The sequence below is a fragment of the Mobula birostris genome, chromosome 12 (genome assembly GCF_030028105.1).
Source record: "Mobula birostris isolate sMobBir1 chromosome 12, sMobBir1.hap1, whole genome shotgun sequence".
NCBI classification, from domain to species: domain Eukaryota; kingdom Metazoa; phylum Chordata; class Chondrichthyes; order Myliobatiformes; family Myliobatidae; genus Mobula; species Mobula birostris.
The window spans coordinates 59,745,933-59,770,037 of record NC_092381.1 but is presented as its reverse complement, the minus strand read 5'-3'; the positions used below and the strand labels follow the sequence as shown (position 1 = coordinate 59,770,037).

The 24,105-nt window shown below is 41.3% G+C and overlaps 1 protein-coding gene across 1 annotated transcript in view; it reads right to left on the bottom strand.

Annotated features, from left to right (window-relative positions):
- LOC140205953 (solute carrier family 35 member D2-like protein) overlaps positions 1–24,105 on the bottom strand; it is a 52,731-nt gene that overhangs the window by 7,464 nt on the left and 21,162 nt on the right. Inside the window, exons 8-10 of the mRNA XM_072273865.1 lie at positions 15,229–15,321; positions 3,914–3,981; positions 1,234–1,312 (exon numbers count right to left, since the gene is read on the bottom strand). Of these exons, the coding sequence (XP_072129966.1) occupies positions 1,234–1,312; positions 3,914–3,981; positions 15,229–15,321 (240 nt within the window). The remainder of the gene's footprint in view (positions 1–1,233; positions 1,313–3,913; positions 3,982–15,228; positions 15,322–24,105) is intronic.

Sequence of the window (24,105 nt, the reverse complement as noted above, 5' to 3'; positions counted from 1 at the left end):
TTCTTTGCAAATCAGTACACAGGACTATCAGGCTAAAGACTTCAGACTTCTGGGGCAGCAGGCTGAGGGTAGCAGACACCAACAGAATCAACAAACTCATCCGTAAGGCCAGTGATGTTGTGGGGATGGAACTGGACTCTCTCACGGTGGTGTCTGAAAAGAGGATGCTGTCCAAGTTGCATGCCATCTTGGTCAATGTCTCCCATCCACTACATAATGTACTGGGTGGGCACAGGAGTACATTCAGCCAGAGACTCATTCCACCGAGATGCAGCACAGAGCGTCATAGGAAGTCATTCCTGCCTGTGACCATCAAACTTTACAACTCCTCCCTTGGAGGGTCAGACACCCTGAACCAATAGGCTGGTCCTGGATTTATTTCATAATTTACTGGCATAATTTACATATTACTATTTAACTATTTATGGTTCTATTACTATTTATTATTTATGGTGCAACTGTAACGAAAACCAATTTCCCCCGGGATCAATAAAGTATGACTATGACTAAACAATTTCCCCAAAATGATAACTGCCAACCTATGGAAAATTCAAATTACTGACTACTCTTAGGAATTGGAACATCACGTAACCAGTGGATCCTGTTAGTGGTAAACAGCAATACAATTGATCGGTGTAGTTATGAAAGAGAATTCACCAGAACATAAATGCTGGAAAGGAATCTTTGACAATTATTCAGGGATTCTCAGCAGTATAAGGATGGGATGGGATTCATCTGTAATTAACCTAAATAAGCCCTGACTTCAAATTATAGCTGGTATTTGAGGGCAGAACTAGGGTAGACTGCTTGCCATATACTGCAGTTTTATTTCTCACATCCTAACCAAAGGAACTGCTCAAAGAGAAGGCCTTCACCACTACAAAGCATTCAAGCATGTCGAACAGAACTAGCTGAAAATGAAGAAAAATATGCCATTAATAAGCCTCCATGTTTCAAGACTTGGATATCGCATTGGAGTATTGTGAAAGCATATACCTAGCTTTCCATTAATGAATGATCACGCATGTCAGAAAGGATTAAATATGCCTCTGCACCTTTTAACAATACTATGGCCAAGCAAAAGTAAATCAAGTATTACAGAATAACTGACAAGTTGATATCACAGAAAAAGAAAACTGAAACCACACTGAATACAAAATACGGCCTTTGAAAGACAAACGAAAGGGCATGCCAAATATTAAAGAAATCTTAACATATTTTGTCCCATCTTACCTTAACACAGCCAACAATTGTGGTGGTAAGAGCGGAATTATACTGTGTACACAGAACTGTAGAGTACATGAGGACAAACCTACAAAGTCAACAAAACACAATGACCCAAACTGCACACAAAATCAAAATGACAATTTAATTTTAATATTTTAAAATACTTAATATTTAAAATAAAGATTTGCTCCATACTTAAAAAAGTAGATTAGAAATTCAAGGAGTCACATATCCTTGTAAGGCATTATGGAGTTTGAATGGAAATTGCACATCTTGTCCTATGCACTTGGTCAAGAATTTAATTGTAGTAATGTCACATTTGTTAAAACTGTGAGGTACAGGTGGTCAGTTACTTTTTTTTTCTCCAGGAAGGTTGCCAACCTCTGATATTTGTGGCCAAAATATTATTTGCCAACTTTTAGCGAGCCTGTTCGCCATTAACGACTTCCCTTTTACTAGCACAGACTACATCTGAGAAACTGCAATTGGAATTAAATTCTTTACAAGCAACAATTTTCCAAATTCATCAGCCAGCAGGTTTTGAAGAAGATTTAGAGGAATTCTTGCAATGATGTCCTCAACTGAAAGAATTTCCTTCGATCAACAGGTTATACAAATTATTGGCTAGGCTGAGTATTGTGTACAGTTCTGGTCACAACTTTTAGCAAGGATGCAGTAGCAATAGTGTGCAGAAGAAATTCATCAAAATGTTGTTTGGAATGGAGCACTGTGGTTATCAAGAGAATGGATAGACTGGGTTCATTCTCATTGGAATGTAGGAAGCTGAGGGGTGATCTTATAGAGGTTTATAAAAAATAAGGAGCATAGATAGGATTGATAGAATGTTTTTCCTGGGGCAGGGGTTTTAGAACTGGATGGTACTATTTTAAGTTGAGAGAAGAATAATTTAAAGAAAATCTGAGGGGCAAGCTTTTCCACATAAAAGCTGGTGGTTATCTGGAACAAGCTTTCAGAGGAGTGGTTGGAGTACATACAATCACGTTTTGGGCAGGTACTTGGATAAGAGAGAGAAGGACATGGTCCTAATATGAGCAAATAGGAATAGTGTAGTTAGACATTTTGGTTAGCATTGGATGAAGTGGGCCAAAAGAACATTTTCCTGTGCACTACATATCTAGGACTCTAAGATTAACTATAACTACCTTTTATCACATCTGCTATGACTCCAATGGATTCTTCTCAACTCGGTCTTCTATTTCACTGCAGATTGTACTTGATAAAAATGGTACCTTGAGGTAAAGTGACTCGCTTCTGGAGGTCGGCTGTGATGAGACCTTGAACTAGTAATTCTTGCAGACCCAAACCATTATATACAATTCTCTCTCTTCATCTTATTTACAGGGTACAAGGGAACCACCAGTACAGATTTTAGAATACACCCCTAATCATCTTGACAATTGGAGAAAAATCCCTTAGCACCCTGCTTTTAAACATGTAACCACACATTTAAGACTTTGAATGTTAGTACTTTTAAAATATTACACTTAAAAAAATGCTATTTAAAATAAAGAAAAATTAGCTCAAAGAAGCCAATTAATTTTATAGAGACAATTGTGACATTTTAAGCATCAAGGATAGGTTCAAATAAGTTAATGCAACATTGACTTTTAACTCAAGTGATCTGGGATACAACACAGGAGGATGCATTTCAGTTGTACATGTGCTTAATCAGACTCCCATCTGAATTAGTGTTCAGTGTTGGGCACAATGTGAGAACAACTGCAGCACAGATTCACCAGAATGACAGGAGGACTGAAGTTTCAGTTATCACAACAGGCTGTTTCAAGGTGTAGCATTAGCCTGGAATGCAAAATGAGCCCATTTCCATTTCAGTTCACCAAATATGTCAAAAGGTGCCAAATTAAATCTACGTTTTCCAAAAGCTAGTAACATTGTGCTGATTTCCACTTCTAAACTCAATGGCTGTCCAACATGCAACACACATCAAAGTTGCTGGTGAGCGCAGCAGGCCAGGCAGCATCTCTAGGAAGAGGTACAGTCGACGTTCAGGCCAAGACACTTCGTCAGGACTAACTGGAGGGAGAGTTAGTAAGAGACCAAATCTCTTACTAACTCTTCCTTCAGTTAGCCCTGACGAAGGATCTCGGCCTGAATCGTCGACTGTACCTCTTCCTAGAGATGCTGCCTGGCCTGCTGCGTTCACCAGCAACTTTGATGTGTGTTGCTTAAATTTCCAGCATCTGCAGAATTCCTGTTGATTGCTCTCCAACAACTTGCCCAAACAGAAATATTTGACATGTTAGGTTAAACCATATGCTTTGGTATTGAATCTGATTAAAAATAGCATAAAAGCTTGTTTGCCCCCTCATCCAATGCTAGCATATGTACTTTTTTAAAAAAATAATCAGGATACTGCATAATTTTCAGGAGTATTCCAATTCTTTATTTATTAGCCTCATACCTCTGATTAAATGAATGCTGCTATTGGTACCTTATCTGGAAATGTTTTGAATAGTCTTAGAACCTGCCCAGCCCGTAGAGTATCACATCGAATGATGAAGAGGTTCACAAGCATTTACCCCTCTAACAGAATTAACTGGAAATCACTCAGTGGGAGAAGAAATGGAGTGGAATCTACTGTTTGCTATACAATTATAAACCTGCCAATTCCTTTAGAGGAGTTTATGTACATGATTACACTTACCCCATTACACAGGACAGCAGATACTGTGACACAAACATTTCATTTGACCAGCCTTCAAAATTGACTGCCTGGGAAATAAAACAATTTCTTAAAGTGAAGTTTACAGGTGAAATATGTCTCAATTACTGCTTGATGAACCACATAATGTAATCGTACAAAATAATTTATTTAACTGACAAGACTACGAGGTGCGTCAGTGTAATGGTTCACAGGAAGGAGGGATGATACCAAGAGCTATTCAAGAGCAACTCCAAAGCATCAAATCAAACATGGGCAAGGAATCCTTGTACCTATCCTTTACTGATGAATCAGTGTTCCTCCCTATTGGGCAACAGAGAAGCACTGAAAGCAGCAAAAACATAGAAAGTACACACAAGGGGTGGGAGACTTTAATGGCAATCACCAAGGCTGGTTTAGCAGCACTAGCTCTGAGCTAGCCCTGAAGGACCTAGCTATTATACTAGGTCAGTGGTCAGTGCACTCCTGGAAACAGAAATGCTAACAGAATAAGGAGTCAATTTTATATGGCATGGTTTGATTTTACTGTCATTTTTTTATTATAAACAATTAATGCTTAGGATATTACAATATAATTCATTAAACACACAATGAAACTTAACACAACATACAATGTAAACTGACAAAACTAACTTATGAACCCAGCAACGGAGGTGGCCACGGAATGAAGAGACTATGGCTGAGTGGATAAGCCAGGTGATTACTCAACCTACTGGTGATAAAGAGCCAGATGTACCACTTCATTTTTGAAGACCAAATTAACTGTCCCTTCCTCTCATGCAGCAGACTTCTATGCACAGAGATGCTTTCTAACGTTCTCCTTACATCACTTGCTAACCTTTTTCCAGATACCATTGTCTTCATATACTTGAATAGCCATCCTTTCAAAATAATACAAGCTGCAGCACATAAATCTTTGTTAAGACAATATATTACCATACTCTAATTGGCCGAGTTACAACTGCCAGATCAATGCAAGGAGATTATACCTTTGGGCATTTTGATCGACACTTTGTGGGTGAGTTAATGTAAATCTCTTAGATTCCAAATATATGTAAGGCAACAAATGTTATCTCTTAAAACCCGCTTCAAAATTTAACACAGCTTCGTTAGTCATGTTACAAATAAAAGTACACAAAATCCTGATCCCTAGACACAAAAACTTTGGCTTCACTCCTCTTGCTCCCCTTCTGCCCCCCAAATTCCCACCACTCTTAACTGAGAATTTGTTACAGTACCTGCTAGGAACACACTCAAATAAACCACCCCTTGAGAGTAAAACAGAAGTTCTATTCTACACTAGTCTCCCCAGTACATGTTCCCGCTAAAAAAGGTACACAGTCTTACCTTTCACACTCCAACTGGGCAGACACCATGTCTATATAATACATTCAACTATTCTATCGTGCCAAAATAGCCATAAGCTGAGGCCTCATACAAATGACCTAGTGTGCATCTGCCAAACATTAACTCATTTGTATTAAGACAGTTTTTAGGCAGAAATACAATTTAAAATATTATCCAAGCTAAATCATTTTATGAATCATCAACTATACTTCCTTGAAACAAAAGACAAACTTAAAGAGCAAATTCCATTCCCTCCAATTCAGAGGAGTTATTTGTGAAAGTTTCTTTACTTTTCCTTCTCCTAGAACTCTTCATGATTCACAAAAAGTAAAATAAAATTCCTAAAAAGGTCTATACTGCTTCACAACACAGCAATTTTATTCGCAATATCCCAGGATCTAAATCTGAAACATCCAATATCCTAGTTCTATATGGGATACCAGATCAAAGGATATATTTGAAAATTAAAGTTCATAATATTAGAGACAACATTGAAATAGACAGAAAGTTGAATAGTTAATTCAACACCGAGAATGGTCAAAAATTGGTCATCATCTGATTCTAAGATGTACTGAGCGGTATATCATATGAACTAAAGCTGCAAATTCAACAACAATTTATACAATGTGTGCTGGAATTATAACATAAATGTGTGAGGGAATGCAACCACAAATAGAAATTAGGTAGAAAGGTATATGGAGCATATGGGCCAAATGAGTGGACAATGATTCTTACTGCTGGTTGTACGTTCTCCACGGGTGCTGTGGTTTCCTTCCACATTCCCAAGATGTACGGGTTTGTAGATTAACTGGTCACATGAGTATAATTGGGCCAGAAGGGACTGTTACTGTACTGTATCTCTAAATAAATAAAAATAAAATCTGGGAAAGAGTGAAATGCAGGAAAATATGGAAGTGTCAACTTTAGCATGAAACAAAGTGTTATTCAAATGAAAGACTACAGAGTTGCAAGATGCAGAGAAATGCAGTTGTCCTAATTTATGATTTGTAAAGTGCTAGTATCCCAGAACAGTCAGTAATTTAGAGAAAAATGATATTGTTTGCTCTAAGTAGAAATGAATCCCAAAGGAGAGATTAACCTCCAGTTTTACAGGGAATTGATGAGACCTCTCTTTTACTACCCTGTCATCTGGAATATTGTATGTATATCACTCTCCTCATTTAAGGATAAATCTTGGTACATTTGTAAGCATTTCTGAGAGGATTTACTTAATATGCAAGAGTATCTATTGGAATTTAGTAAACTGAGATAGTGATGAATATAAAAAGACCTCGCAGGAGCTTGACAGAAAAGTTTCCTCTTGTGACAAAACCTGCAACAGCAGGTGGGTGTGGGGGGGGGGGGGGATTGTTTAACAAAGATTCAATTTGAAGGCAGATATCAGGAAGTAGCTCCAAATATTCATAACCTTTTCAGTAAAGCACTCTTCTCAAAGTGTGAGCATTCTGAAGTAAAAGGTAGCTAGTTACCTGTTAAGTGGGGCTAGATGGCAGTGGTGTCCGAAAATTATGTGGATAGGTGGGAATATGGGAATACAGAACTGACATAATAATCAAAGCAGCTAACGGTCGTTATTACTAGGTTTGATAGCTTAATTTAGGCCTAGCCATTTCTAATTTTCAGTTAATATATTCTCAAAGGAGCAAGAATAAAGTTAGATTCAGCTTATGTGCTCCTTCAATTGCAAAGCAACAACAATTACCAAAGTCACCTTGCTCCTTCAAATAGTAATGTTAAAAGTTTACACAGAAGTATATTAGTATAACCTTAACATCAGGAACTTACTGCCATACTTTCACAAGACTGGCACTAAATTAGTTATACCAGGAATAGCATTAACATTTTAAAACCTCAAAATACAATTTAATCATGGATAATGTACAATCCACTCTAAACTCAAAATTTATTGCAATCACTTTGGTCTTTCTGTGGAGGGGTGTTCTTGTTATAAAAACAATGTCATGGCCTATCTAAATATAGTAACACCACAGCAAGTTTACTGCGCTACCTTCAAAATGTTTGTGGAGGACTTCTAGGGGGAAAAAACATCCAACAAACCCAGGGACTCCATTTTCCAAGAATACCAATTAGACAAGTAGAGATTAATTCAGAAAAAAGTGACACAAGTAACATTCAAGTTCATGTAATTATAAAACAGCTTAAAAGTAACAGAACTTCCTAAAACAATTCAGACTATCAAAATTTTGATACCATCCTACACGGTGCAGATGGTTAAAAGCTTGGTAGAGTAAAAATTTTAAGAAATGCAGTGAGGGGAGAAGAATTCTAGAAGTTTGTAGTTCAGACCTCTCTATCAATGGTGAATCAATACAATTCAGAGAAATTCGCATCCTTAAAATTGGTGCTGTGCTAAGTATTGTAGGACAGGAGACTATTAGGGGAGTTGGGAATGGGGATTGATAGCTGTGGAAGCATGGAGTAAACCTTTTTAAAAGCACGTAGTTGGAGAAACTGGGAAAATAGATGGCATCCTTGCAGGAGGTAGGGTAGGAGGTACAGCTAAGAAAGCTACAAGATCCAGTGCACTTGTAATTGGTTGCTAATCTGTCTCCTAACAGAGGTCAAGAAAAGGAAGGAGTCAGGTATGGGCCACATGAAAATGACAGCAAATGGGCAGCAAAAGTACTTATCCAAACTTCATTAAATGTTGAAATCAAACCCACATTCACTGCTTCTGTTGGCAGCTCATTCCACACACCCACCATCCTGAGTGAAGTTGTTCCCCTTCATGATCCTCTTAAAAATGCCACCTTTCACCATTAACCCAGACCTCTAGTTCATGTCTCACCCAACCTCAGTGGAAAAAGCCTGCTTGCATTTACCCTATCTATACCCATCATAGTTTTGGATTTTTCTACCAAAACTCCCCTCATTCTCCTATGCTCCAGGGTTTAAAGTCTTAACCTTTCCCAGTAACTGAGATCCAAGTCCTGGCAACATCCTTGTAAATTTTCTCAGAACTCTTTCAATCATATTGGCATCTTTAATAGGGAGAAAGTAAATCTGACTTAGCAGTATTTCAGTGAAGTAAAGGAAATTACAGTGGTATGAGCAAGGAGCTGGCCAAAGTAAATTGGAAGGAGGTGTTGGCAGGGATGACAGCAGCACAGCAATAGTGCGAGTTTCTGGGAAAAATTAGGAAGGTGCAGGATAGATGTATTCCAAAAGCAAAGAAATACTCAAATGGCAAAACAGTACAACCGTGGCTGACAAGGGAAGTCAAAGCTAATGGAAAAGCAAAAAGAGAGGGCATACAAAGCAAAAATTAGTGCGAAGACAGAGAATTGGGAAGCTTATAAAACCCTACAGAGAGCAAATAAAAGAATCATTAGGATGAAAAAGATGAAATATGAAAGCAAGCTAGCAAACAATATCAAAGTGGATAGTAAAAGCTTTTTCAAGTGTGTAAGAAATAAAAGAGAGGAGACTGGATATAGGACCACCAGAAAATGAGGCCGGAGAAACAATAACGGAGGACAAGGAGATGGCAGATGAACTAATTAAGTTGCATCAGTCGGTTTCACTACGAAAGACATTAGCAGTGTGCCAGTTGTTGAAGGCTGTGAGGGAAGAAAAGTGGGTACAGTTACTATTACAAGGGAGAAGGTGCTCAAAAAGCTGTAAGACCCAAGGGTACACAAGTCACCTGGACCTAATGAACTGTAGCTTAGGGTTCTGAAAAAGGTAGCAGTAGAGATTGTGAAGGCATTAGTAATGATCTTCCAAAATCACTGGACTCTGGCATGGTGTCAGAGGACCGGAAAATTGTAAATGTCACTCCACTTTAAGAAAGGAGGAAGGCAGCAGAAAGGAAATTACAGACCAGTTAGCCTGACCTCAGTGGTTGAGAAGATGTTGCAGTCAACTGTTAAGGATGAGGTTATGGAGTACTTGGTGACACAGGATAGGATAGGACAAAGTCAGCATGGTTTCCTCAAGGGAAAATTTTGACAAACCTGTTGGAATTCTTTGAGGAGATTACACATAGGATAGATAAAGGGGATGCAGTGGATTTTGTATACTTGGACTTTCAGGAGGCCTTTGACAAGGTGCCACACGAAGCTGCTTACCAAGTTAAGAGCCCATGGTATTACAGGAAAGTTACTGACATGGTTAGAGCATTGGCTGATTGTTTGGAGGCAGCAAGTGGGAATAAAAGGATCCTTTTCTGGTTGGCGGCCAGCGACCAGTGGTGTTTCGCAGGGGTCGGTGTCAGGACCATTCTTTTTAATCAATGATTTAGATGACGGAATTGATGGCTTTGTTGCCAAGTTTACAGATGATACGAAGATTGGTGGAGGGGCAGATAGTGTTGAGTAAACAGGAAGGCTGCAGGAGGACTGAGATTAGGAGAATGGGCAAGAGAGTGGCAAATGAAATACAATGTTGGAAAATGCATGGTCATGCTCTTTGGTAGAAGTAAATATGCAGACCATTTCCTAAACAGGGAGAAAAGTCCAAAAATCTGAGATGCAAAGGGACTTGGGAGTCCTTATGCAGAACACTCTAAAGGTTAACTTGCAGGTAGAGTCAGTGGTAAGGAAGGTAAATATAATGTTAGCATTCATTTCAAGAGGTCCAGAATCCAAGAGTAAGGATGTGGTGCTGAGGGCTTATAAGACACTACTGAGGCTTCACCTAGACTACTCTGAACAGATTTGGGCTCCTCATCTAAGAAAAGATGCACTGGCATTGGAGAGGGTCCAGAGGAGGTTCACAAGGATGATTCCGGCAATGAAAGGGTTATCATACAAGGAACCTTTGATAGCTCTGAGTCTGTACTCACTGGAATTTAGAAGGATGGGGGGGGGTAGGGGTGGAATCTCATTGAAACCTTTCAAATGTTGAAAGGCCTAAACAGAGTAAATGTGCAAACGATGTTTCCCATGGTGGGAGAGTCTAGGACAAGAGGGCACAGCCTCAAGATAGAGTGGCATCCATTTAAATCAGAGATGCAGAGAAGCTTCTTTAGCCAGAGGGTGGTGAATTTGTGGAATTTATTACCACAGGCAATTGTGGAGGCCACGTGGTTGGATGTATTTAAGGCAGAGCTTGATAGGTTCCTGATTGGATATGGCATCAAAAGTTACAGGGAGAAAGCCAGGGAGTGGGGCTGAGGAGGGGAAAAAAGGATCAGCCATGTGAGAAGGCGGAACAGACTTGATGGGCTAATTCTGCTCCTATGTCTCATGGTGTTTCCTGTAGGTAGGTGACCGAAACTGCACACAATGCTCCAAAGTAGGCTTCACCAACAAGTATTTAACTTCAACACCCCAAGTTCAGCACTCAATACTTTATGAAGGCCAATGTGCCTTAAGTTCCCTACATGACGCTATCTGTAACGCCACTTTCAAGGAATTATGGATCTGTATTCCCAGATTTCTCTGTCTCAGTACCTTACCACTCACCATACAAGTCTTGCTTTGGTTTGTCCTCCCAGAATGCAACACCTCACTCTTCTCTGCATTAATTTCCATATGCCTGTTCTATTCAGTTTCCTGAATAGGACTTAAACGAGAACAGTTCCAAGTATCCCACAAAATGACAGGCATAACTCTGCAAACAAAATGCTGGAGGAACTGAGCAGGCCAGATAGCATCAATGGAAAAAGACTACAGTCGACATTTCGTGCTGAGACCCTTCATCAGGACTGGAGAAAGAGATGTGGAGTCAGTAAGAAAGAAGGGGGAGGGGAGAAAGAACCACAAAGTGAGAGGTGAAACCGGGAGGGGTAATGTAAAGAGCTGGGAAGTTGAATGGTGAAAGAGATACAAGGCTGGAGAAGCGGGGTATCTGATAGGAGATGACAGAAGGCCATGGAAGAAAGAAAAGGAGGAGGGAAATGGGAATGGGGAATGGTGAAGCGGGGGGGAGGGGGGACATTACCAGAAGTTCGAGAAATTGATGTTCATGCCATCAGGTTGGAGACCACCCAGACGGAATAAAAGGTGTTGCTCCACCAACGTGAGTATGGCCTCGTCACGACAGTAGAGGCGGTCATGGACAAACAAGTCAGAATAGGAATGGGAAATGGAATTAAAATGGGTGGCCACTGGGAGAACCTGCTTTTTGTGGCCAACGAAGCTTAGGTGCTAGGTGAAGCAGTCTCCCAATCTATGTCGCGTCTCACCGATATACAGGAGGCCACACTGGGAGCACTAGACCCCATAGATGACCCTAACAGATTCACAGGTGAAGTGTTGCCTCACCTGGAAGGACTGTTTGGGGCCCTGAAGGATAATGAGGGAGGTGGTGTAGGGGAAGGTGTAGCACTTGTTTCGCTTGCAAGGATACGTGCCAGGAGGGAGATCAGTGAGGGACGAACAGCCAAGGGAGTCGCGTAGGGAGTAATCCCTGTGGAAAGCAGAAAGCAGTGGTGAACCAAGATGTGCTTGGTGGTGGAATCCCACTGGAAATGGCAGAAGTTATGGAGAATTCTGTGCTGTACGCAGAGACTGGTGGTGGGGTAGGTGAGGACAAGAGGAACCCTATCCCAGCTGGGGTTGAGGGAGGATTGGGCGAGGGAAAATATGCGCGAAATGGAAGAGATGCGGTTGAGGGCGGCATTGATGGTGGAGGAAGGGAAGCCCCTTTCTTTGAAGGAGGATGACACCTCCTTAGTTCTAGAATGAAAACCCTCATCCAGAGAGCACATGCAGTGGACACGAAGGAGTGGAGAGAAGGGGATGGCATTTTTACAAATCACAGGGTGGGAAGAAGTATACTGTAGTCCAGGTAGCTGCGAGTGTCAGTGGGTTTACAATAGACATCAGTAGATAAACTGTCTCCAGAGACAGAGACTGAGGGTGGGGAGAGAGGTATTGGAAATGGACCAGGTAAATTTGAGGGCAGGGTGGAAGTTGGAGACAAGGTTGATGAAGTCGACAAGCTCAGTATGGCAGGAAGCAGCACCAATGTCAATACAGTGCAAGGAAAGTTGGGGAGCAATACTGGTGTAGGCTTGGAACATAGACTGTTCCATGTAGCCGTGAACCAGGCAGGCATAGCTGGGACCCATGTGAGTGCCCATGGCTACACCATTTGTTTGTAAGAAGTGGGAGGAGTCGAAGGAAAAATTATTAAGAATGAGGCCAAGTTCTGCCAGATGGAAGAGAGTGGAATTGGAGGGGAACTACTGGGTCAGGGGTCCATAAAGAAACAAAAAGCTTTGAGACTTCCTGGTGGGGGAATAGAGGTTTATAGGAACTGAACATCCAATTATCAAGGCTAGGGAACTTGAAATCATTGAAAAGATCAAAAGTGTGTAAAATGTCATGGATGTAGGTAGGAAGGGACTGAACCAGGGGGGATAAAACTGAGTCGAGGTATGCAGATACGAGATCAGTGGGGCAGGTACAAGTAAAAACAACTGGTCTACCTGGTTAGGCAGATTTGTAGGTCTTGGGTAGGAGATAGAAACATGAGGTGCGGGATGAGGCAACTAAGAGGTTGGTGGCAGTGGATGAGAGATCCCCAGAGTTACTAAGGTCTGTGATGGTGTGGGAGACAGTGGCCTGGTGCTCCTTAGTGGGATCCAGTTCAAGGCACAAGTAAGAGATGTTGCCAGGCCTTAGCAAGGTAGAGGTCAGTCCACTAGACTATTACAGCATTCCCTTATCTGCGGGTTATTGGTGAGGTTAGGATTAGTGTGGAGAGTGGAGGTGTGGAGAGTGGAGAACAGTGTGTTTGGATTCCTAAAGATGCAGAGCAAACAGAAGACCAGAGCCGGGTGTCCAGGAAGGGGGGGGGGGGTGGGAAATGGGAGAAAAGGTCAGTGCGGGGTGGAGAGTCCTTGCCAAAGAAGTAGGCCAAGAGACAGAGCCGGCGGAAGAAGAGCTCAGCATCATGGCAGGTGTGGAACTGAGGTGTGGGCGCAGAGGAACAAAGGTGAATGATCTGCCTCACAGAGGGGAAGGTCAGAGGGGGCTATGAAGCCCTGGCACAGATGACAGAAAGGGGAAGGGGCTTGGTAGTGTCAAGAGAGAGGGGAGGGTGGAAGTGTTCAGTGAAGGTGGGGTAAGAGGAAGATGGAGTCTCTGATGACCCAAAAGCAGGCGGTGGGACTTGAGAAACACAATGGAGATGTTTGACGGAAGCACGAATTTAGCTAGGTGAAGGAGGGTGCTGGTGTAGGGGAGACTACCTGTACTTTGTAAGCACGGGAGGGCGGGGGTTCAATGATTGTCAGTCTGGGTGACATTAACACACTGGAAAGGGATGACATCAACAACAGCAGCAGTAAGCAGTTAACAAATGTCAATTAACCCGAGTACTAGGAAAACAAATTTAAAAGACAGCTATTTAATGAAAACAGGGAGAACGAGAGGTGCATTTCATAAAACAAACTTGCAGAAGGGATCAGTGTGGGAGTATCTGGAGATGATTCAAGTCAAGTTTGGGGATAGGGGTTGGTGGGAGGGTGAACATCCGAGTTTGACTTTATGCCATGGGAAAAGTAGTGAAGCAGCTGGCCATATGGTTTTAATCCTTACAATTAAGATTTTTAAGATAGCTTTGTGTCGAAACATACAGTGAAAATGTGTTCTTTGTTTCAATGACCAACAGTCTGAACGTGTGCTGGGCTTAGTCCACAAGTGTCACCATGCTTCCAGCACCAGGGTAGCATACCCACAACTTACTAACCCTAACCCATACATCTCAGGAATGTGGGAGAAAACCGGAGCACCTGGAATAAACACATGTGATCATGGGGAAAACATACAAACTCCTTGTAAACTGCAGAGCAAATGAACCTGGGCTGCTGGCGCTGTAATAGTTGCACTAACTACTATGTTAGCATGCCATCTAATGAATCCCTTGTGACCAAAAACTTTAATTTTGTTACACTAGCTGGAGGAAAGGATTGAAAATAGCGAGAAAAATAAAACTGTTTGTAATACAGGAAAGAAGCTAAGCATTATAGACTGATCCTGTAATATTGAACAACATTTGGTAAACAATGCTAATGTTCATTAATGCTTTTCAATGTCCTACAAGATCTGCAGGAAAATCCTGTTTTGAGTTTGGTTTCTCTATAGCAGGAAGAAATCTACATCCATGTTGAGCTGCTTCAGTAGAAACATTTGAAAGCTAGACCCAAACATGTGATCATTTAAAAATATACCAACATTAGTAACATAGCATGCTAATTTAGATCCAAGCTGTTATGGCTCAGAAGCTGTACTGTCCATCTTACATTAGGATGGGGTGATGATCCAGGATTTGTATTGAGTAAGGTGATTTATGTCCAGAGATATTCTTGGTCACTTACAGCTCATTCCAATGGTTTATTTTCATCTTCCACTGCTTTCAGCTAACAAGTTGTATATTTATGGACCGAGACGTCCCATTTGGTCATTGGATAATTGACTAACAGCACTTTTTCATTTTGGACAATTTATAACATTAAGCACCTTTTGCTCACTTGGACAAAATTTTTTAAAATGCTAGACATCATACTTTTGGGTCACATCCCAACCTGTAAACTATAATGGCTTGCCTCCAATAATGAGTCATTGCACTCAGCACAAGCAATGTGTCTATTGAGAACTTAAATTCTACCAAATAGTACTCAGAAGCACACAATATAGCGTTTAGGTGTCCTTGATGGGTACACTATTAATAGCAGCATCAGGTATTTTTGTGCAATGATCAGTTTTACAACAAGGTGCATAATTTTAAGTATTTGCCCTCATTTATATGCATTTGTCCTGGGAACCACAACACAGTGATGTGGCTAGCTAGGGTGGAAAGTGGGTTAAAGAGGAAGAATGCACAGGAGGTGGGGACTAGACTAATAGGAATCAATGTCTATTTTGACATGTGCAGAAGAAATATAACAAGACTTGATGAGAAATTAAACAGCAACATTCTGTAAAATGACATAAATAATGCAATAAAAGGCTTACCTTCTGCAGATCTCCTGTAACATATGCAATGACCACAGAAGGCAAAATCATAAAGAGGGCATTGTAATAAAGTAGCCCATATTTTCCCAGCTCCTACAAAGGAATGATACATCAGTAAGAATAAACAGTTCTGGTGGTCTAGAAGGAATGTGGAACGGAAACAAATCCTTCAGCCCATCATATCCACACTGACCATGATGCCAATAACTAATCACATCTGCCTACACACAATCTACCACACTATTCCCTGCTTGTTCATGTGTTTAAATGCGTCAATAATGTTGTCATCATATCTGCTTCTACCACCTTCCCTGTAAAACCATTATTTCACTGCTCCTTTATTCAAAGACAAGGACAAACCAGGAAATTAAAACTTTAATTAGTATTAAGAAAACAGAAGACTCTTAGGGCCAGGATTTACTCAGATTCGGAAAAGCACAAACACATCACAGATAGTTGGCATGGCTTTACATTGCAGACATTGTGTCTCACAAATCTGTTTTTTTTTGAGGTGATGACGAAGATGATTGATGGGGGTAGAGCAGTGGATATTGCCTAAAGCATTTGGCAAGGTGCTCATGGTAGTCTGGTCCAGAAAATTAAGTCACATGGAATCTACAATGAAATGGTAAATAGAAAATTATCTTGGTCCTAATGTGAGGGTTGTGGTGACACAAGGGTGTTCAGGTGTGTAGTCAAATCTTGACAAGGGAGATCTTTGAATTAAGACTGCCAGTGCCACTCCCACTCACTACAGAAGAGAAAAGTGATCCAAGGCACACACACCAACTAAGGGACAATAGCTTTTCAAACTTCAAAGTATCATTGGTTATCAGCTTATAGTTTCTATTGATTTTTAACACCTCTATTGTGAACGGTGACTGTTCTTGCGAATAAGGAAGTAAAGTATCATTGGTTATCAGCTTATAGTTTCTATTGATTTTTAACACCTCTATTGTGAACGGTGACTGTTCTTGCGAATAAGGAACTAAACATACAGTTTACCACATAGTCAATATCTGTAACTGCTCACCAATTCTGCACAAAATAGAACAGTGTAGTGACAGAGACCATGCTGCTCTCCGTGTGCACAAGCAAAATAAAGGTTAAGTCCTAAATGCACATATTCTGATTCCAGTTACTTTTATTATTGGTGATGACAAATATTTTGAGGTTCCATTGAGGTGGCTAAACCTTGGTTTTGTTCTATGACAGAAAGGAATTCAGCCCTGGCAGCTGATCAGTCCCAAATCCAAGGCTGCTGATATGTGAGAAAGGGAGAGAGTCTGCTGTTGGAATGCACATTTCCTCCGGTGAGGAGTAGTCAAAGTACACTAACACCTTAGTCGCCAACACAGGAAAGCCGCAGTCTTTACAAAAAAAAAATAATGAGGTGCCCTGGTTGGGACCTGATCAAAGTTGCCCTGGTCCAGGTCGGGTCCTGCAGGAAGCATAGGAAAACATTACCCTGGTCTAGGTCACATTCTGTGTTCTCCCCTAGAACATATTAATCCACCAAACTATCTTCTTCTGTATTTGTTCCCATTCCCTCCCGACCTTTAGTTCTATCAGACCATCATCCCTTCTCTATCTGGCTCCCCCTATCACTTGCTAACCACGCACCCAACAGCTAATTATTGGCAAAATCTTTGCTCTTCCCTTCAGTCTTGATGCAGGGTTAAACCCAAAACATTCGACACCATTTGCCTCCATAGATGCTGCTAAACCCATCAAAAATCTTCCAGCAATTTTTTGTTCCAGATTCCATCATCTGCATTCTCTTTTGCCTTTAAGCAGGATAATTTCAAACCAGAAAGCCATCTTTCAGTTTACTTGCAATTGCTAAAACAATGGAAAGTTTCACTGAGTGATGTCAAGCAGTATTTATTCCTCAAGATCCAGCTCACTGATTATTCATTTGGCATTCTGCCAGGATCACTCAATTCTATTTCTTGGACCCTGATCCAAACATACAACAAAAAGCTGAATTCCAGCTCTGGCAAGAGTGCCACCTTTCCTTGTTCTCTCTAATTTACTTATTTTAAAATTGCTGTGCGGACCAGCCATTGCACTGAGCAGTAACTTGTTACACGGCCTGAAAACTGCAGTCCTCTAAATGTTTTTCTTTGTAATAAGCATACTATGAATATTGAGTGAAAATGAAAAACCACTCCTCACTTTATTTAATAATTGAGCTGTATAATGAAATTCAATTTATTGTTACATTTGTAACAGTGTTGTAACTTGAAATCAATCATCATGGCTTGGCTTTGCGAACGAAGATTTAGGAAGAGGCTGCCCATGTCTGCTGCAGGCTCGCTGGTGGCTGACGAGGCCAATACGGGACAGGCAGGTCCGGCCACAGCGGCTGCAAGGGAAATTCTGTTCTGGGTTTGGTGCTGCTGTGTCACGGTTCTTCCTCCTTCTCCTTTTGTCTTCAATGCCAGCCCTGCATACGTTCTCAAAGGAGGAGACAGACTGCTGAATGGTGTGTCGCCAGACCTCGCGATCGGAGGCTAGATTAGACCACTGGCGATGGTCAATGTGACAGGCACCAAGGAATTTCTTCAGAGAATCCTTTGGTGCCCCTCTGTCATGGTGGCCAGTGGAGAGTTCGCCACACAGCACAATATTGGGATGATCCTCCATCCTGGAGACGTGTCCTGCCCAACGCAGCTGCGTCTTCAACAGCATGGCCTCGATGCTGGTGACCTCCGCCTGTTCGAGGACTTTGATGCTAATGATGAAGTCATTCCAGTGGATGTTGAGGATAGTGCGGAGGCAGCGCTGGTGGAAATGCTCAAGGAGTCGTAGGTGGTGACGGTAGGTCGTCCGTGACTCAGAGCCATACAGGAGGGTGGTCAGTACAACAGCTCTGTACATGCTGATCTTTGTGCCTTTCTTCAAATGTTTGTTGTTCCAGACTCCTTTGTACAGCCTGCTGAATGCGCTGTTTGCCTTTGCCAGTCTGTTGTCAATCTCTTTGTCGATCTTGGCATCTGACAAGATGGTGCACCCCAGGTAGCTGAACTGGTGGACTGTATTCAGCTCTAACTCACCGATGGTGATGCGGGGAGGGTGGTAATCTTCCTGAGGTGTGGGCTGATGGAGAACTGTCTTCTTCAAGCTGACTTCCAGTCTGAAGAGCTCGGCAGCCTCTGAAGCAGGATGTTGTATGCTGCAGGGCTGTCTCTGTGTGGGCAACAAGGGCAGCACTGTCGGCGAAGAGTAGCTCTCGGATGAGTTGCTCCAATGTCTTGGTGTGGGATTGTAGTCGCCTCAGGTTGAACAGGCTGCCATCGGTGTGGTATCGGATGTAGGCATCGTCCTCGTCATCAAGGTCTTCTGTGGCCCTTTCGAGCATCATGCTGAAGAAAATGATGAAGACGTCCTCACGCCCACTCTCTTCACCATCTTCTAACTTGAAATACTGACAATGTTGAAGCTCAAATCTTTCCAAGATTGTATAACATTTATTATTTTAAAAGTTTATGGATTACATTCATTAATATAATTAATTTCAGGGTATTTCACAATTATATGAATAGATTTCAAAATTGTATCATACAGAAGATTCCAGCTGTGCAGCAACAAAGGCTATGTCCGCAGGAGCATTTCAGTTACTGCATGGGCACTCACCCACGTAGCTTAGAGGGAACAGTGGCCACCTCTGACATGAAGGAAACACTTGACCAAGTGCAGCATTAAGCTCATATAAAACCAAAATTAAATGTCAAAAGGAAAAATACACTCCAAATGTTTGGAATAAATTGTACCAAAGAAGATGTACATGGTGGATGGAGGTCAATCGTCCCAGCTTGAGGGCATTACTGAAGGAGTTTCTCACAGGAGTATCCTAAGCCTAACCATCTTCGGCTGCTTCAATACTCTTTCTTCTACCACAAGGTTAAAAATGGAGAGGTTACTGATGACTGCACCATCTTAGTTCCATTTGCAGCACCTCAATACATCAGCCAGTCTATACTTGCATGCAGGAAAACAACATTCCAGCACAGGCAGATAAATAACAATTCAGCCACAAAACTGCCAGGCAATGTCCATGTCTAATTTAAATGGCCTGAACACCTACTCTTAACATTCAATTGTTCAGGTATCTCCAAGCCCTATTTATTAACATCGTGGGACTCCCCATTAACAAAAAAACTCCAACTGGGCCAGCCTCAAATTCTATAGCTACAAGAAAAGGCCAGACATTACCTTTCCTGCCACAAGTAACACATCAGCCCAAAGCCTTTTCACCATTTACAAGTCACAGATTAAGATAATAACGTTATACTTTCTAATTGGGAAACTAGTGAGCTGGATTCAAAATTAGTTTGATGATACAAAGCAGAAGATGGTTGAAGGTAGATTCTCTAACTGGAGGCCTGTCACCAGTGGGGTGCCCCAGGGATCAGTGTTGAAACCTGTATTAATCATTATATGTAAATGATTTTATATGAATGTAAGTGGCATGATTAGCAAGTCTGATGATGACAGTAAATTAGACATTCTTGATAATAGTGAATCAGGTTATAAGGAATTGCAAAGATACCTTGATCATTTAGGGAAATGAACTGATAAATGGCAAATTAATTTCAACTTGGATAAGTCCTGGGCATTTTTGACATTCTAACCAGGGTAGGACGTATACAGTGAACGGTAGGGCACTGACGTGCTGAGGAACAGAGTATATGCAGAGTTCATGGAAAGCAGTCGTTCAAGTAGACAGGGTGGTGAAGGAGTTGTTTAGCATTCCGGCCTTCATCACTCAGAGCATCAAGTCTGAGTTGGGACTTTACACGGCAGCTACACAAATCTTAGATGAGGTGACACTTGGAGTACTGTGTACAGTACTGGTCACCCGTTATTGGAAAGGCATCGGCTAACTGAAGGTGATGCAGAAGAGATTTACAAGAATACTGCCTGGACTGTAGAGCCCAGTAATAGGGAGAGGGTGATCATAATGCAGCACAGGAGCAAGGGGTGATCACATGAAGTTTACAAAATCATGAGAAATATGGATAAGGAAGATGGCCATAATCTTTTCCCCAGGGTTGTGGAGGCCAAAATTAGAAGGCTCAGATACAAGATAAGTGGGGAGAACTTTAAAAAGGGACTTGAAAGGTAACTTCTGATAGTTTACACAACTGATAGTGAGGACCTGGAAAGAGCTGCAAGAGCATATGATCAAGGTAGGTACAAATGCAACAAAAGAGGCATTTGACTAGGTACAAGGAGGGAAAGCACCTGGAAGGTTATGGCCCCGAATCTAGGCAACTGGGACTGGAAGGAAGGGTGCTGTAGTCAGCATGGGCCATTTGGCTTGAAAAGCCTGTTTCCATGCTTTGTTCTACGAACCAGTTGAAATAAGTAAAATGATAAGTACAAATCTCCATACAGAAAGTTACTGCAGCCTGGAAAAGTTCTGTCATAGGACTTGCTTGAAATAAATCAATATATCAGTTAAAATAATGTTAATATATGAAGCAGAGAGATAACAAGGATACTGAGAGAGTGAGGACAACGCTTATATGATTAATAATAGGCACAGTATATATTTACATAAAATTTAACTCCTTTAATTTTATGGATTCTTTCAAAAGATTACCTATTGCTCTACATTCTCAACACACTTGTTCTGGTGACACTGGTACAACTTTTACTGCACACCTTGAAAGAAAATCAAAAAGCTCCAAAAAACAAAACTGTGTTAAAGCAACACTGCTTTTGTATTCATAATTACATTACCTAATCTACAATATTACAGTGGGCTATGTCTGCCTATCAAGTATCCTTCATAATAACCTAATGTTTAAAATAACTACCTTTCTTAGCAGGTTAATTATACAATGTGGATGATAAATAAGCATTTAAAATACAAGTTTGCCTTTTAAAAAATTCCCCACTTTGCTCAAGCTTTAAGTGCATTTGATCTGGACAAGCCTCTCTGAATAACCTTTATTTGGTGCTCAAATGGAAACCAAGGCATATGATTTACTGGCCATTGCAGAAACCTGGTTGCAAGGTGGAGATGACTGGGAATTAAATATCCAAGGGTATCAGATAATATGAAAAGATAGGCAGGAAAACAAAGGAGGTGGGGTGGCTCTCTTAATTCAGGATGAGATCAGGGTGATTGTGAGAGACGATATAAGATCTATGGAGCAGAATGTTGAGTCCATCTGGGTAGAGATTAAGAATAGTAAAGGAAAAAAAAAAAATCACTGGTGGGAGTTGTCTATAGGCCACCTAATAAAAATATTGCAGTGGCAGAGGCGATCAACCAAGAAATAACTGACGCTTGTAAGAATGGAACAGCAGTTGTCATGGGGGATTTTAACTTCCACATAGATTGGGTGCATCAGGTTGGTCAAGGAAGTCTTGAGGAGGACTTCATAGAATGCATACATGATGGCTTTCTTGAGCAGTACGTTAGTGAATCTACAAGGGAAAATGCTATCTTAGATCTAGTCCTGTGCAATGAGACAGGTAAGATTAACAATCTTGTAGTCAGGGATCCTCTTGGAAAGAGTGATCATAGTATGATTAAATTTTGCATCAGATGGAGGATGAAATAGTTAGATCTAAAACTAGTGTATTATGCTTGAACAAGGGAGACTACAACAGGATGAGGGAGGAGTTGGCTAATGTGGATTGGGAGCACAGGCTATTTGGTAGGACAGGTGACGAACAGTGGAATACTTTCAAGGAGATTTTTCACAGTGTTCAACAAAAGTATATTCCAGTCAAAAGCAAGGACATTAAGTGTGGGGAGAGCCAGCCTTGGATAACTAATGAAATAAAAGATAGTATCAAACTAAAAGCTCATGTGTACAAAGTCGCAAAGAGTAGTGGGAGACTGGAGGATTGGAAAAACGTTAAAAAGCAACAAAGAACAACTAAACAAGGAAAGGGAAGATAGAGTATGAAAGTAAATTAGCACAAAATATAAAAACAGATAGAAGTTTTTATACGTTTGTAAATATATAAAGCAGAAGAGGGTGGCTAAAGTCAACGAAGGTCCCTTGGAAGACGATAAGGGGAAATTGATATTGGGTGACAAGGAAATAGGCATTCAATGACTATTTTGTGTCGGTCTTCACACTGGAGGACACGTGTAATATGCCAAAGAATGATGTTATGGACAAAATGGGAGGTGAGGACTTCGATAAAAAATCACTGTCACTAAAGAGATAGTGATGAGCAAACTAGAAGGCTTGAAGGTAGGTAAGTCCTCTGGTCCTGATGGGATGCATCCCAGGGTGCTGAGCGAATTGGCGGAGGTTATAGTAGACGCGTTGGTATTCATTTACCAAAACTCTCTAGACTTTGGGCAGGTCCCAGCGGATTGGAAGACAGCAAACGTCACGTCACTTTTTAAAAAAGGATGTAGGCAAAAGACGGGCAACGCTTAACATCTGTAGTCAGGAAAATGCTTGAAGCTGTTATTAAGGAAGAAATAGCGAAACATTTAGAAAGGAGTGGTTCCATTAGACAGATGCAGCATGGATTCAGAAAGGGCAGGTCCTATTTGGCAAACTTACTGGAGTTCTTTGAAGACATAATGAGTGCAGTGGATAGAGGGGAACAGGTGGATGTCGTATACTTGGATTTCCAGAAGGCGTTCGATAAGGTGTCGCACAAGAGACTTATAAATGAGATACGGATGCATGGAGCTAGAGTAAGTGTATTGGCATGGATAGTGGATTGGTTAACCAATAGAAGGCAGAGTGTTGGTATAAATGGGTGTTTCTCTGGTTGGCAGTCAGTGGTGAGTGGGGTGCCACAGGGGTCGGTGCTGGGCCCGCAGCTGTTTACCATTTACATTGATGATTTGGAAGACAGGACTGAGTACAGCGTAGCAAAACTTGCTGATGACACTAAACTGAGTGGAAAAGCAAATTGTACAGAGGATGTGGAGAGTCTGCAGAGGGATATAGATTGGTTAAGTGAGTGGGCCAAGGTGTGGCAGATGGAATACAACGTTGGTAAATGCGAGATCATCCACTTTGGAAGGAATAATAGAAGAGCAGATTATTATTAAAATGGTGAAAGATTGCAGCATGCTGTTGTGCAGAGGGACTTGGGAGTGCTTGTGCATGAATCGCAGAAAGCTGGCTTGCAGGTACAACAGGTTATTAAGGCGGCAAACGGAATGTTGGCCTTCATTGCTAGAAGGATTGAATTCAAGAGCAGGGAGGTCATGCTGCAATTATACAGGGTACTGTTGAGGGCGTACTTGGAGTACTGTGTGCTGTTCTGGTCTCCATACTTGAGGAAGGATATATTGGCTTTGGAGGCAGTGCAGAGGAAGTTCACCAGGTTGATTCCAGGGATGAAGGGGTTAACCTATGAGGAGCAATTGAGTCGCCTGGGACTATACTCCCTGGAATTCAGAAGAATGAGAGGCGCTCTTATAGAAACATACAAAATTTTGAAAGAGACAGATAAGATAGAAGTAGTAAAGTTGTTTCCATTGGTGGGCGAGACTAGAACTAGGGGACAATGCCTCAAGATTCAGGGGAGAAGATTTAGGACGGAGATGAGGAGAAACTGTTTTTCCCCCAGAGTGTGATGAATCTGTGGAATTCTCTGCCCAAGGAAGCAGTTGAGGCTTCTTCACTAAATATATTTAAGATACAGTTAGGTAAATTTTTACGCAGTAAGGGAATTAAGGGTTATGGGGAAAAGGCAGGTCGATGGAGCTGAGTTTACGGACGGATCAGCCATGACCTTATTGAATGGCGGGGCAGGCTCAATGGACCGGATGGTCTACTCCTGCTCCTATTTCTTTTGTTCTTATAAAGGTTAGCACCATTTTTTGTTTATTTCAAGAAGTACGCAAAACATTCATGACCAAAGAGGTTAATACTG